A 15,602-nucleotide genomic window follows, 5' to 3' on the forward strand; every position below is an offset into this window, starting at 1 on the left:
TTGTCTTTGTCCAAGGTCTAATCAGTGTATATGAGGATAATTGAGTATATTGAAAAACATTGCCTCCATTGGTCAACCAGTGTTCCGCAGCTAATAGACAAGCCGATATATATATACTGAGTACTGAATGCGCGTTGTGATGACGTCACACGACGCGTCTTCGTCCAAAGCTGCGGTATTTTTATTATTTATTTATCATTTTTAAATTGCAAGCTCCTTTGAATATTGCGGAGTCTGTTAGATTTTGTGTTACGTTCTGCCATTGGAAAATCCTGGAGGGACTGAAAAACCCATCTTGTCGAAGTTCACACGTTACAGTCAAGTGGCTGAGTGTTGCCCGAACCCGGCGCACAGTGATTACGTCAGCACGCTTGTCAAACTAAAAAAGGGGAAAAGCAGTGAATCGGCACAATCTATTGCAGTGCATTGGTGAGTAAACCCCACAAACACAGTTTACCAGGAGACGACAGTTTCATAATCATCGAGGACGTTTCGGTTCTGGTTTGTCCGGAGGCTGTGTGTGAAAATGGAGGCTTATTTAAAGAGCTGTCGGGACGTGCTTAAGGTAAGGACACGCTGCGTTAATGACGAGGTGTTGCTTTCAGTTCATTCACATTTACTTTACTGAGTTCTCAGGGTCGGTTAGTGGTCTACACGCTGCATTGGCTTATTCTCAGGAAAACGGGGTTGTGTTGGGATTAATGTGAGATATCTGTGGCCTGGGTTAAGCTGTAGAACAGCGGAACTCGGGAGAAGTTGACCGTTGCACCGAGAGCGTCGTCACGAGCACGCGCCCCGAGGGCAACACTTCTACTGTGCCATGTTGATTTATTCAAACTTTTAATGCTATAGCTGTAAATATGTTTTTTAATGCCAATTATCCGATCTTCACAATTTAAATATGTTTCCTCTCCATGTTAGGTTATGCTTCGTTAAATCCTGCTCCCGGGGGAGTAAAGTGTGTAAACAACTCTGTGGGTAGACACACCCACCCACCAACCGCCTCCCGCCTCCCCAACAAACAAACAAACACACACACACACACATCTCCCCAGGGGTTCAGAGATCTAGTGTTATTTGTAACAGTGGTGTGAATGAAATTGTATTTGCTATTGAGTTGTTAGCTTTATTGGCCTGTTTACCAGCCACTTTAAGTGAATGGGTTTAACCCAAACCTCAATAACTCAAAAACAAGAAAACCTATAAATAATCTCAGTGTCAGCTTGAAATTAATGTCTTCCAATTAGCTTTAACCCTCTACTGCATGAATTATTAGTTTTACATCAGAAATGTTTTTTTTTTTTTATGGATTTTTATTACTTGAATTAGTTCAAGTAAAAAAAAAATTACAAATGTGACGTGTTTGTAGAGGGTTGAGTTGGCAAATTGTTGCCATATGGCAACAATGTGCACTGGTGGAAAGAAATAATATAGAATATACAGTCAAATAGTATAGCATAATAGTCAAAAATAACACCAAATGCATGAGATGGCACTTTATGTCAACGTTAAAGCCCCCTTTTCCCAATTACATAGGAAAGTAGTAGTTTTGTATTATTGCCTGTCAAAAAATTGGTGATAAAGTAATTGCTGCTATGTGGCAACACCATGCAGTAAAGGGTTAATAAATAGGCAGAATGATATTGTATACATTTATATAACGACTCTAACTTTTGAATAGTTGGATTGTGTTCATTAACAAATCTGTACTCCTTTTAATGTATTTGACAGTTTCTGAACTGTAATAGTAAATTAGTCATGGTTATTTCACATGCCTTTCAAAGGTTTGTCTGCTGGTGTTTATTTACACAGGCTGAACAGAAAGCATTCATGTTGTGAAATCGGTGGTGAGTACAGCAAACAGTCAGCCAGATGTCAGTGGAGAAGAATATCTTATCTGGATTTCTTATTTAAAGGCTTTTTGACATCTGGAGTATTTCTATTCTCTTGAAAATACAAAATATGGCCAAAAGTTTGTGGACACCTTACCGACACACTCGTATGTGCTTTTTGAACATCCCACTATAGATTTAGTTCTCCTTTAATGTTATTAAGGAGAAGGTTTATTCGGTGTTCTATTTAAAAGGAGCCCCTCAGGTTTAATGAACTGAAATGCAGTTCGCAAAGGAAATTTGTTTGTATGGTAATCAAAGTACAATCTGAAATAAAATTCTGAAGGTTTTGGTCAAATAAGACACTAATTGGTGGCTGGTTTCTCCTTGTACATGGTGGCTACTAAAAGTGGGAATGTCTAGACTCTTCACCATTCAATTTATTTTTGATTCTTTGATTCAGGGTGCAAAGAAGCAATTATACTGTATGTTCTTTATGCATAATCTTTAATTTAATAGCAGTATGCTTTTTTGTGTGTGTGAGAGACCAATTGCTGTTTCATTTTCATCATAACGGCATAGAATGTAATTCCAAGTAGTTTTTCATCTTTGCATTTTTTATATATATATATATATATAAGCTGTAGATATGCCAGTATAAAAGTCTGACATTTTGTGCATTTATACTGCATGATTCAAGAGACATTTTCAATACATCAATACAGTAATGGATGTTACATCATCAGTATAAAATCGAGTTTGCTCAGGTGTAACTGAATACCCTCAATTTTATTAGATTACTTGGTAGGAATCAATTGGTTGCCAAATACAGTCCACCATGCAGAACAAGGCCTCTGTGTCAATACAAAGAATTTGTTCCAAGAAAATAAAATGATACAGATATGTGACCGATAAACATATCAGTAAAGCGCTTACTCACATGTGTAGTCGCATAGAATGTAGTCACATTCCCCCCACCCTCGAGGTTAATGGTTAGGCTCAGTGAGTGGCAGAAAAACTGACCTGAATTCCTTCCTTCCAGCCTACAATTAGAGTGACCTTGAGATGGAAGTGAGCCAGTGAACATGAGTACATTACTGTCAGTGTCAGAGGGACTGGCTCAGCAAAAATGCATTCTTATATTAAACTCAGTATAAAATTGACATGCTTGACCTTAGCACTTTTCAATTCTGATCTTTAATGCTAACCGAGAATGGTAATTTCTCAGTGAAAATGCTTTTACTGTTTGTAATTTTTTGACAGATGGTGGTTGGCCATTTTATGCTAAGCTGATTGCAGGTCTGTGGGATAAAATCTAGAGTTGATTCATTCTTCTGTGCTTCTTTTAGGGTCACATGAAGAACAGCTCTGGGCAGCTACATGTTGTGCTTGGAAATGAGGCATGTGATGTTGACTCCATGGTATCAGCCCTCACTTTTGCCTATTTTCTGTCAAAGGTGAGAACTTTAGTAATTTATTCACTCACTGAGCACTTTTTATGAGGAAAATCTGTGCACCTGCTCATTCATGCAAATATCTAATAAGACAATCATGTGTCAGCAGTGCAATGTATACTGTCATGCAGATAGTGAAAGCAGCTTTGGGTAATGTTCACAACAACCATCAGAATGGGGGGGGTTGTGAACTCAATGATTTTGACTGTAGCATGATTGTTGATACCAGACTGGTTTGAATATTTCTCTAATTGCTGATCTCCTGGGATTTTCATGTACAACAGTCTCTAGAGTTTACTCAGAATGGTCCAGTAAAGAAAAAACATCCAGTGAGCAGCAGTTCTGCAGACAGAAATGCCTTGCTGATGAGAGAGGTTTACAGAGAATGGCCCAGACTGGTTTGACTGGTTCTGAGAGAACAGCTCCAGAAACTCACATAATCACTCTGTACAATTGTGGTGAGCAGAAAAGTATCTCCGTATACACAGCACATTGAACCCTGAGGCGGATGGGCTACAACAGCAGAAGACCAAGATCTGAAACCTGAGGCTGCAGTGGGCATAGACTCACCAAAACTGGACAGTTGAAGACTGGAAATATGTAGCCTGGTCTGATGAATCTTTATTTCTGCTGAGACACACAGATGGTAGGATCAGAATTTGGTACCAACAGTATGAATCCATGGACCCAACCTGCCTTGTGTCAACAGTCCAGTCTGGAGGATGTGGTGTAATGGTGTGGGGAATGTTTTCTTGGCACACTTTGGGCCTGTTTAATACCAGTCAATCATTGATTGAATGCCACAGCCTATTTTAGTGTTGTTGCTGACCATGTGCATCCCTTCATGGCCTCAATTCATCATCTTCTAATGACTACTTCCAGCACCATGTCACAAAGTAAAAGTCATCTCAAACCGGCTTCATGAACACAACAATGAGTTCAATGTTCTTCGGCGGCCTTCCCAGTCAGAAAATCTGAATCCAGTAGATCACCTCTGGGATGCATTAGAATGGGAGATTCACTGCATGAAAGTGCACCTGAAAAATCTGCAGTGATGCAATCGTGTCAACATGGACCAGCACCTCAAAGTAATGTTTCCACTCTCTTGTGGAATCCATGTCATGAAGAATTGAGGCTGTTTTGAGAGAAAAGCAAAGAGAGGCAGCACCCAGTATTAGTATAATTAGTATAGTGTTCCTAATAAAGTGTTTGGTGTAGATTGTTTTAGTTTAGCATATAAGTTTCATTGGTCTTGTATCGGAATACTTGGCATTTCGATATTGATGGCAAATTGTTCATCTAGATTTTGTTATAATGAAACTGGGAAATTATTTAAGTCCTCATTGTTTGGTTCCTAGACTATCGACTCTGGGAAAGCAGTAGTGCCTGTGCTGAACATCCCACGAGCAGAATTTCCCTTGCGCTCTGACAGTACTTTCCTGCTAAGAGAGAGCGGCCTGTCCCAGGACTACCTGCTGTTCAGGGATGAGGTGGATTTACACAGTCTGCAAAATCTGGCCATCACATTAGTGGACCACAATGTTCTGCCTGAGTATGTTTCTTCACTACAGAATTAACATGATCGTGTATATACATTTACGTGTGTTTTTTAAGAAACTTGCATACAACACCCTCTAAATGTAGTAAAACTGGGTTTTACATTACACTTAAGGGCAAGTCTTTGTACCATTTAGATGAAAAATTATTTGAAAATAATAATGTCTTTAAATTACAACTTTTTATTATTAGTTTTGAAGCATATTACTCACAAACTACTAATAGATAAGGTGTTTCGTATCTACTTGAATGTACAGTGGGGGAAATAAATATTGAATCAAGCATCAACATTTTTTTTCAGTAAGTATATTTCCAATGAGGTTATTCACATGAAATTTTCACCAGACATCAGTATTAACTCAAGAAATCTGGAAATATAAAGAATTCACAACATTAAAGTCTATAAATAAAGTTATGTGTAATAAAGTGGAATGACACAGGAAAAAAGTATTGAACACACTAAGAAAAAGCAGCTTTCTAAGGCAAGGAACCAGCTGAAATCCGTTAGTAATTATCCCTCCTATCTGTGCAAATTAATATCAGCTAGGTTAGTGAATTGATTGTCTATAAAAAGGCTTTTTGTTGCCAAGGTGTTACACAAGAAACATCTCATGATGGGTAAAAGCAAAGAGCTTTTCTTGAGTTAATACTGATGTCTGGTGAAAATTCCATGTGAATAACCTCACTGGAAATATATTTACTGAAAAAAATGTTGACACGTTCAATACTTATTTCCCCCACTATATGTTTGCAGCGTTAAGTTGTAGATCATTGGACCTTAAATATAGCTGCTGTACCTTTTGGGGGGTACATTTATGTTGTTTAGGGAACAAAAAATGTACCTCTGCCTGCCTCTTTACTTTTTTTCTGTTGAGGCAACCGACAGTTGAGGACGTAATACAGTTGAATCTTAAAGCTCTTGAAGAAGCTGACGTTGATATAGTGTTGAAAGACCAATTTTCCACCAGTTGACCAGAAACGTGTGCCCGAGATAAAGAGGAAAAGAGAACTGTAACTAAATAAGCATTAGTAGTTAGTACATCTTGAAAGTTAAAAGGCTTGAAATTATAGTGTGGTGTTGACACTAGTCAGGATCAGGTAGAACTTCTTACACCACAGCACTGTGCTCGCTTCTGATTACCATGAAGGTGCTGGTTCATTTTCTGTTAAAGCAGCTCTTAGAGTAACAGTAATGCACTTGTTCATGTACATGGATCTGGCATGTTATTGTTCCTGTAGGAGCAACTTAAACAGGGAATTCTTATGGCGGATGCGTCACATAAACCTGTTAAAATATGTACTTTTTGATATGGTGGTGAGGAGACCTTTTAGCATTTGTGTAATGAGGTGAATTTGTAACATTAGATTTTCAGACACGGAAAAGTCTTCAGTAGAAAGAAAAGGCTTTTCAGTTTCTTGGTAAAATGCATTTTTGGTGTCCTCATCTTTAAGAGAGAGAAAAGGGAGGGACTGTTGATGGAGCCACTGTTTATAGCTGTTAACATAAGCGATAACAGGAACTTACTGTGTTCCAGATGTTGTACAACAAGTGGAACTGTAAACAAATAAAAAGTATGACCTTGTTTCTCTTTAATTAATAATTCAATCCAATTCAATTTTATTTGTGTAGTGCTTTTAACAGTGGACACTGTCACAAACAGCTTAACAGAAATGTATAAATATATAATAGTTATAATCTGCAAATTGCTGTGGTGTAAGAGGAATAAAACACGTTGGGATGTGATGTCAGGGTGGTAGTGATCACGCCATCCATAACTGATCATTTTGGTATAAGAGCACACCCCATTGTGTTTTGGCATGTCAGTAATGTATTTTGTTCCTTTGTTCTGCTTTGTCTGGCTGCCTGTAAGTTTACTATGTAACTTCATTAAATCCATCATTGTTCATAATAATGGTGTGAATAATAATACCATGTGAGCATGCAGTAATATAATCTCAGTGTAAATTGTTAGTATTTTGTCTTCTGGGAGACCTGTAACTATCTTATTTAGCATCTGAAGGGCAGTACTAAATGGAAAGAAAAAAAAAAAAAGATCTTTAAACAAAATAACAATTTACACTGAGCATCCTGTTCAAAAGTTTACACCCCCTGGTTCTTAATGTATCATGTTGCCTTCTTGATCATCAGTGAATGTTTGCACCTTTTGTAATAGTTGTGTACGAGTCCCTCAGTTGTTCTCAGTGTGAAAAGATGGATCTCAACATCATATAGCCGCTGTTGGAATGTGGTCAAATATGCAGAAGATGCTGGAAAAGCAAAGAATGTTTAGGACCTGGAGGATTTTTCTGAAGAACAGTGGGCAGTTTAACTGCTCAGGACAAACAAGAGACTCATGAACAACTATCACAAAACATAAAAACAGTCATTGATTATCCAGGTAACGACGCACAGTATTAATAATCAAGGATATGTAAACTTTTGAATAGGGTAATTTTTATAAACACAGCTACTATCTTGTCTTGTGGACTACATGTAAAGATCTGTTATGTGAAATAACTTATTCAGGGCAGAACTAAATAAATTTGATGATCCCTCTTATATTGTTAACAGTATTAAGATTTAGCAGATTCTGCAAGGGGTATGCAAACTTTTAGGCATAACTGTATATACGCGCACACACAAATTATATATCTCCATATATCCTTTGTGTAGGGCTGACAGGACATTGGAGAATGCTGTAGTGGAAGTCATTGATCATCGTCGTTTAGAAAGAACCCCATCTCCTTTCTGTCCCGTCACCATGGAGACCGTGGGCTCCTGTGCCACCCTGGTTACAGAGCGCATTGTCCAGAAGGCACCCAAGCTGCTGGACCAACAGGTGGCACAGCTCCTATATGGTAGGTACACTTACTTAAAATGACACATTTCTGGCTAAATACATCAGTCGTAAATCAATAAATCCAATCATATCTTGCTGAATAGTGCAGAGGTTTTGTCTGGTGAAAAAGTAATAAAGATGGGTAAGACGGACTAGATGCTTCACTGACTTCAGTGCAAATAGCCAGATTGTTTGGTGTGCGAGGCTCAGTACAGTCATTAAACAGTATGGCTGATTAGCAGCCTCTATGGCAGCAATTTTCAACATGAATGCATGTCCTCACAGCGCAGTCTGCTGTTTACTTAGTCTAAAATCAAGTGCATGAACTTAGAATGCTTATTTCAGACCCAGACCAGCAGACGAAAAAGGTTTAATCTTGTCGTCTGCCTTTCAGAGTTGCATATTTTTGGGGGGAAAAACACAATTTTATGTTAATGTATAAAAAATTACTACATATTGTGGCAATGTTGTTACAGTAACCAGCAAATAATGAATGTAAATATATTTCCCATATATTATTTATATGAACTATATGACAAACTTTTTTTTGTTGTGCCTTGTCAGGTACGATTATCACGGACTGTGTTAATATGGCACCTGAGGCTGGAAAAGTCACACCTAAAGACAGCCAATATGTCAGCCTTCTAGAGAGCCGTTTTCCAAAACTCCCTCGCCGGAGCATCCTCTTTCAGTCTCTACAGAACGCCAAGTTTGATGTGTCAGGTATGAAGGCAATCATGAAACAAGTTTGTTAAATGAGAAAATCATGAATCAATATTTAGAAGTAAAATGCGCTTTGCGTGACAAGATTGAATTAAAATCAAATCGCCTGTTGTTCGGTGTCTGTTGAAATATAAACATTTGTCATGTGGATCAGGCCTTAGCACAGAGCAAATGTTGTTGAAAGACATGAAGACTGTATCAGGAGGAGATCTGAGACTGGCTGTCAGTGTTATCTACATGACACTCGAGGTAAGTGATTTCACTCTGATTTTCTGCCGTGGCTTTTTGAATTTAGCCGGACTAAATGCCAAAAAAGAATGTGTGTAGCGTGTTATAGCTGTAGCACTTCTTGTGTTACTTCTTGGGGGGGGTCCACATATCTTAGAATGACCGATCTTTATTGAGCTCTTGAAGCATTTACCATGATCAGATCACATTTTAACCATTTTAACTGTTAAAGCAAAAATCCAGGTAATTTTAAACGATTCACAATCTTGTCTCATACAACATGCATTTAGTCACAATTAAATACATATCTTTGAAATATAAAAGTGTAAATAAATTGCCATGATGATGTGTGTTTCATTGACAGCTTAATGGCTTATAGTTGATCATCCCCATAGTAATTTTCAATAGTACTGAAAAAAATCCTGTGTGTTTTTAGGATTTCCTGCAACGAGAGTGCCTACAACAGGAGCTTTGTGAATTCTGTCATAAGCATAACTACAATCTGGTTGTGGCCATGACCATCTCTTTCATCGACAATAAGGAGCCTTTCAGGCAGATTGCTGTTTACAGCTCCAGCACGCACAACAGGGATGAGGTACCTTCAGAGTTCATTCACTTATGACCACATAACAGGACAGTGTTTCTCATACATTTTTCTGAAATGTAAAAATACAGTTTTGGAATCTTTTCTTTTTCCAAAGGATAAATGTTTGGGTGCTATGTATGTATGTATGTATTTATTTATTTATTTAAAAATCCTTACAAATGTATTCTCCATATTTAAAGTTTGGCAGCAGCTAGAAATTGTCCATTTTGCCACAATAAAAGCAGCACTTTCTCTTCATGAACAGCATAGCAGTTTCCAGCTTCCTCATCAGTGAGGAAATCGAGAGATAGCCATATGTTGACGGACTCATTTCTCATTGCAAAAACCTGGATGTTAATTAGCTGTTCAACATTTCACGTAATAGTCATTTATTATTCACCATCATTTTCATCAGCTAGGGATGTGGGTAAATAACTGTCAAGCAAAGCTTCTATGATCTTAATGATGCTGAGCTCTCATCAAAATGAAGGAGAAAAGTGCAATAGTAGGTTAATATTTGTGGTGCCGTTTTACTTAAGAAATGAAAGAGACAGTATAATTGATTGACCCTTAATAATTTAGTGAATGAGAACGAATGAACCTTCAGTGTGGTTTCTCACTAAGCATGTACAATACCTCACAAAAGTGAGTACACCCTTCACATTTTTGTAAATATTTTATTATATCGTTTAATGTGACAACACTGAAGAAATGACACTTTGCTACAATGTAAAGTAGTGAGTGTACAGTTTGTGTAACAGTGTAAATTTGCTGTCCCCTCAAAATAACTCAACACACAGCCATTAATGTCTAAACCACTGGCAACAAAAGTGAGTACACCCCTAAGTGAAAATGTCCAAATTGGGCCCAATTAGCCATTTCCCCTCCATGGTGTCATGTGACTTGTCAGTGTTACTAGGTCTCAGGTGTGAATGGGGAGCAGGTGTGTTAAATTTGGTGTCGTCACTCTCACACTCCCTCATACTGGTCACTGGAAGTTCAAAATGGCACCTCATAGCAAAGAACTCCCTGAGGATCTGAAAAAAATTGGTCCCAAAGTGTCAACATTTTGTGTGGCCACCATTATTTTCAGTACTGTCTTAACCCTCTTGGGCATGGAGTTCACCAGAGCTTCACAGGATGCCACTGGAGTCCTCTTCCACTCCTCCATGATGACATCACGGAGCTGGTGGATGTTAGAGACCTTGTGTTCCTCCACCTTCCGTTTGAGGATGCTTGGCCAGTCCATCACCTCAGCTGCTTTAGCAAGGCAGTGGTCGTCTTGGAGGTGTGTTTGGGGTCGTTATCATGCTGGAATACTGCCCTGCGGCCCAGTTTCTGCTTCAGTATGTCACAGTACATGTTGGCATTCATGGTTCCCTCAATGAACTGTAGCTCCCCAGTGCCGGCAGCACTCATGCAGCCCCAGACCATGACACTCCCACCACCATGCTTGACTGTAGGCAAGACACACTTGTCTTTGTACTCCTCACCTGGTTGCCGCCACACACGCTTGACACCATCTGAACCAAATAAGTATATCTTGGTCTCATCAGACCACAGGACATGGTTCCAGTAATCCATGTCCTTAGTCTGCTTGTCTTCAGTAAACTGTTTGCAGGCTTTCTTGTGCATCATCTTTACCAAAGGCTTCCTTCTGGGACGACAGCCATGCAGACCAATCTGATGCAGTGTGCGGCATATGGTCTGCAGCAATGCTGGCAGCACTCATACGTCTATTTCGCACAGACAACCTCTGGATATGACGCTGAGCATGTGCACTCAACTTCTTTGGTCGACCATGGCGAGGCCTGTTCTGAGTGGAACCTGTCCTGTTAAACCACTGTATGGTCTTGGCCACCGTGCTGCAGCTCAGTGTCAGGGTCTTGGCAATCTTCTTATAGCCTAGGCCATCTTTATGTAGAGCAACAATTCTTTTTTTCAGATCCTCAGGGAGTTCTTTGCTATGAGGTGCCATTTTGAACTTCCAGTGACCAGTATGAGGGAGTGTGAGAGCGATGACACCAAATTTATCACACCTGCTCCCAATTCACACCTGAGACCTTGTAACACTAATAAGTCACATGACACCTGGGAGGGAAAATGGCTCATTAGGCCCAATTTGGACATTTTCACTTAGGGGTATACTCACTTTTGTTGCCAGTGGTTTAGACATTAATGGCTATGTGTTGAGTTATTTTGAGGGGACAGCAAATTTACACTGTTACACAAGCTGTACACTCACTACTTTACATTGTAGCAAAGTGTCATTTCTTCAGTGTTGTCACATGAAAAGATATAATCAAATATTTACAAAAATGTGAGGGGTGTACTCACTTTTGCGAGATACTGTACATATGAAAATGTTGGCGGACCATGTTTGCGTTTTTCAATAGGTAATCAAAGCACTTGAAAAAGCCAGGAACCCCCATCTGAATCTCAGTCCCATGAGCAGTCCATATTCAGACATGAAGGCGTACGTTCAGGGCAACACACTGGCCTCACGGAAGAAGGTGTTACCCATCATTTCAGACTTCCTTAAAGACAGAGAGAGGAAAATGGAACAGCTGGAGGACCTGGAGCTGGAGGATGAGTGCACACAAGAGCAGGGGGACTCTCAGCAGTGCTGTGAGGACAATGTGATTGAAGAGGACTCTGGTGTTCCTCCAACACCCATGAATAGTCTGGTCGAAGGCTGTCCTTTGGACAGTGGTCTTCCCAAAATCAATGCAGACGTGCTGGTAGAAAAAGTCAGCAAGATAGTCACTGAGGAGGACGATGATGGCCCATGATGGTACACTAGTTTTGTTATGGATCCTCATAGCCTCTGATGTCGGAAGTTGGCTGTTGGAGAAAACTGGTTCTTCTGGTTCAAGTATGCACAGCATATACAGCTAACACAGGGCATGAAACATGAAACTGCTCTTTTCTGACTGAGGTTCATTGGGAAAGCAAACGTTCCTGGTGTCTTAGACATGGTACTCAGAGGTTAAAATAAAGAACTGATGTATGTTCAACATTTGGACATAATTATCATGAATAATTATTTGTATTATTTTATTTTGTGTAATAATCATTTTTGCTTGTATTATTTTAGGCTGGCTGCTCATGCCATGGGTTCTTCAGCACATTCTATTCAGCAGGTTTATTTAAGAAATATTTCCTCAGGTCCTCTGTCATACTAATCTCAATCTGACAAGAGCATAAATGTAGGAAGTAATAATAGTTGTAAAAGTTTCATTACTACTGATGGGATTTCATCATTGAAAGTGATCATCTAATAATCAATGTTTTTTATCTAAAGGCTGCCAACACAAACTTGCCTTCATAAAGAACTTCATTATTCATTCAATGCTTTATTCCTATTTTTAGTAATCTTTTCTGATTTAGTATTTATAAACAGTCCTAGAGGGAAATATAGGGTGCATTAGATTACATCTAGCTTAAAGAAACAGCCTTTAATATTATTCACTGTGGGTTTAAAATAAAAAAATAAAAAGTATGGTTACAAATTTGGATTTGAGTTTTAGTGAAGACCTGTGCTGTGCTGATGCATTACGCTTGCACTTATATTATTCATGCACTGAAATATTCATATTGCTTACACTTGAACATCAATACTAGATGTTCTGCTTCCACAAGATATTACTAGGAAGGCACTGAAAGCATTTCTGATTTCAACTAAGGTCATCAGGTTTTAGTCACGTCTGTGAAAGTGCACCTGTACTATTAAACATTTAACATTATCTATTTAAATTTTGCCACAGAAGCAAAGTAATTTGATGCAACTGAACTGAAGCTCAAACTGCTTGCATGCAAACATAAGCTTATTTCATGAAAAGACTTTTCTACTAAAGACCAAAGAGTATTAATGCAAGTATCAGCTTGTTCAGTATTCATTTCTACATAGTAAATTTGCGCCTAGCTTTATTATCTTAATAATTAGTTTTTATACAATTAATTTCAGTGTTAATGCAGTTATTAGGCATGCCATGCAGGGATGGTGTGTGTGTGTTTTGTATTTTCTTTTACTGCTTGGGAGGAAAAATATTTTTATTGTTAAAATCAACTGACAATTATTAACTAGTATTATTAGCATGCCAAGAGATCTATTTATTATGGTTTAGTTAAATTGAAATAAATTCTGCGGTTGATTGCATAGAGTAGTTATGTTTAAGACAATCGAGTTTATGATGCATCAGAGGTATTGTACTGGCAGCTTTTGGATACATAACATTTTATTAGGATATTTTGTTATATTTTGAGGAACCCAACCTAACTGGCATGAAACATGTTGACACGGGACATTGGTGATTTTTTTTTTTTTTTTTTTTAGTTACACAACAGGATAAATGTCCATTCAATCACTGTGAATAAATCTTGGCTGTTTATAAAGGACTTGGAGGGCAACGTGTATATTTTGGAGAGTTAGACGTTTTGTTCTACACAATGCGTATGGCATATTCTGTATGTACTTTGTTGTCTATGGGTTTATTGTTTGAAAGGGGAAGAATACACTCAAGACCACTTTATTAGGAATACCTGTATGCCTGCACATTCATGCAGTTATCTAAAAAGCCAATCATGTGACAGCAGCACAGTGCATAAAATCATGCAGATACAGATCAAGAGCTTCTGTTCATGTTTACAACAAACATCAGAATGGAGATAGTGTGATCTCTGTGATGTTAACTGGTTTGGATATTTCAGAAACTGCTGATCTCCTGGGAATTCCACACACGACAGTCTCTAGAGTTTACACAGAATAGTGTGAAAAACAAATACATTGAGTGAGCGATAGTTCTGTGGGCAGAAAAGAGAGGTCAGGGAAAATGGTCAGATTGGTTTTAGCGGCCTGGAAGGATATAGTAACTCGTATAATCACTCTTTACAACTGCGGTGTGCAGAAAAGCATCTCAGCATGCACAACACTTCAAAGCTTGAGATGGATGGGATACAACATCGCCAGGAACAGGAATCTGAGGTGATCATGGGCACAGACTCGTCCAGACTGGACAGTTGAAGATTTAAAAAAATAAAAAAATAAAAATTAAAAAAATCACCTGGTCTTTTTCCAGTCTTCGAAGGTCCATAGTCACCCTGATATGGTCTTCTGCTGTTGTAGCCCATCCATCTCAAGGTCTGATGTGTTGTGTGTTCTGCTCACCAGCGTTTTTATTTGAGTTACTGTATCCTTCCTGTCAGCTCAGACCAGTCTGTAAATTCTCTGATCTGCCCCCAACCCCCAATGTTTGATGTGAACATTACCTGAAGCTCTTGACCTGTATCTGCATGGTTTTGTGCATTGTGTTGCTGCCACTTGATTGGCTGATTAGATATCTGTATGGATGTGCAGGTATACAGTTGTTCCTCATAAAGTAGACAGTGAGTGTATATTTTCCTCAGAATCTCATTTAGCTAGCAGTCAATATATCAAAAGAGGTGACGATTTAAGAGGAGAATTACACAAGCTGTATGGTTCACACGAAGTGTATATGTGGTTTAAATAATGGTAGACAATCATACACTGGTGTGTTAATCTTTCATCTGCCTGTTAATTCTAAGGCTTTTCTCAATTCAAGGCTTTGCTGGACCTTTAAAGTTGTGATTTTTTTTTTTTTTAAATGTAATAAATAAAACAATTGTTTGGTGTTTGCAAATATGATCTTCATTGCAGTGGACTTCCAAGAGGTATGGATAGATGATTATGAGGGCTGGCAATAGGCCAATAGTAGAATTTTTATTGTTAACATGCATTAATATTTATTTAATATTACTGAACGAGTAGGGAAAGTCTGTTGTCAGTGGCATGACAGCAAAATCCCCAGTGTTAATTCAACACTACAGGTGATAACACCTGAATGTTCATTGTCTCCACCTGGATACTGTAGATGTATTTTGAAATATTGAGATTAATCTTGGGACTTGGGTTTAAAACTATGCTCCAAAGGACTGTTGTGTCCATCCACCACTACGGTACCCTATAAAGTATAAACTGTAATGCTCATATGATATCAAAAATAATAAGTGTCAGGTCATTTGGGGGCACAACTGTTTATGTGGCTATGAGAACTTGTATATTAAAAGGGGCAGTAGTAGGAAGTAAGGCAATTATTTCCGAATGCTGTCGTTATTTAACTGAGAGACTTCATTTCTTGATTTAATCAGTACAGTGCCTAAATGGTCTATGGTAAATGATCTGCACTTGTATAGTGCTTTTTATCAAAGCGCTTTACACTGTGTCTCACTCACACGGTAGCAACTTGGGGTTCAGTGTCTTGCCCAAGGACACTTCGGCATGTGGAGTCACGTGGGCCAGGAATTGAACCGCCAACCCTACGATTAGTGTACAACCCGCTCTATCACCTGAGCCACAGACACC

General features: G+C 38.6%; 1 protein-coding gene across 3 annotated transcripts; it reads left to right on the top strand.

Annotated features, from left to right (window-relative positions):
• The first annotated feature begins 263 nt into the window (after positions 1-263).
• On the top strand, positions 264-14,972 carry prune (prune exopolyphosphatase). Of its 3 annotated transcripts, none has more exons than XM_017478512.3 (8): positions 264-429; positions 3,182-3,289; positions 4,645-4,838; positions 7,518-7,702; positions 8,248-8,406; positions 8,561-8,655; positions 9,071-9,229; positions 11,617-14,972. In XM_017478512.3, exons 2-8 carry the CDS (start codon positions 3,188-3,190, stop codon positions 12,010-12,012), a joined length of 1,290 nt encoding a protein of 429 aa, XP_017334001.1. In that variant the 5' UTR covers positions 264-429; positions 3,182-3,187; the 3' UTR covers positions 12,013-14,972. The 3 variants fall into 3 exon arrangements, with proteins under 3 accessions (XP_017334001.1, XP_017333992.1, XP_047013868.1); XM_017478503.3 differs by having other exon boundaries at positions 268-565; XM_047157912.2 differs by lacking the exons at positions 264-429; positions 4,645-4,838 and having other exon boundaries at positions 3,177-3,289.
• Positions 14,973-15,602: the final 630 nt, after the last annotated feature.

This window comes from Ictalurus punctatus, chromosome 1 (genome assembly GCF_001660625.3).
Source record: "Ictalurus punctatus breed USDA103 chromosome 1, Coco_2.0, whole genome shotgun sequence".
NCBI lineage: Eukaryota > Metazoa > Chordata > Actinopteri > Siluriformes > Ictaluridae > Ictalurus > Ictalurus punctatus.

Excerpts from the sequence above, each read along its gene's own strand:
- prune (XM_017478503.3), top strand. The coding sequence starts at position 527 with ATGGAGGCTTATTTAAAGAGCTGTCGGGACGTGCTTAAG. Across the intron at positions 3,290-4,644 it reads TTGCCTATTTTCTGTCAAAG|ACTATCGACTCTGGGAAAGC; the intron begins GTGAGAACTTTA and ends TTTGGTTCCTAG. Across the intron at positions 8,656-9,070 it reads TTATCTACATGACACTCGAG|GATTTCCTGCAACGAGAGTG; the intron begins GTAAGTGATTTC and ends GTGTGTTTTTAG.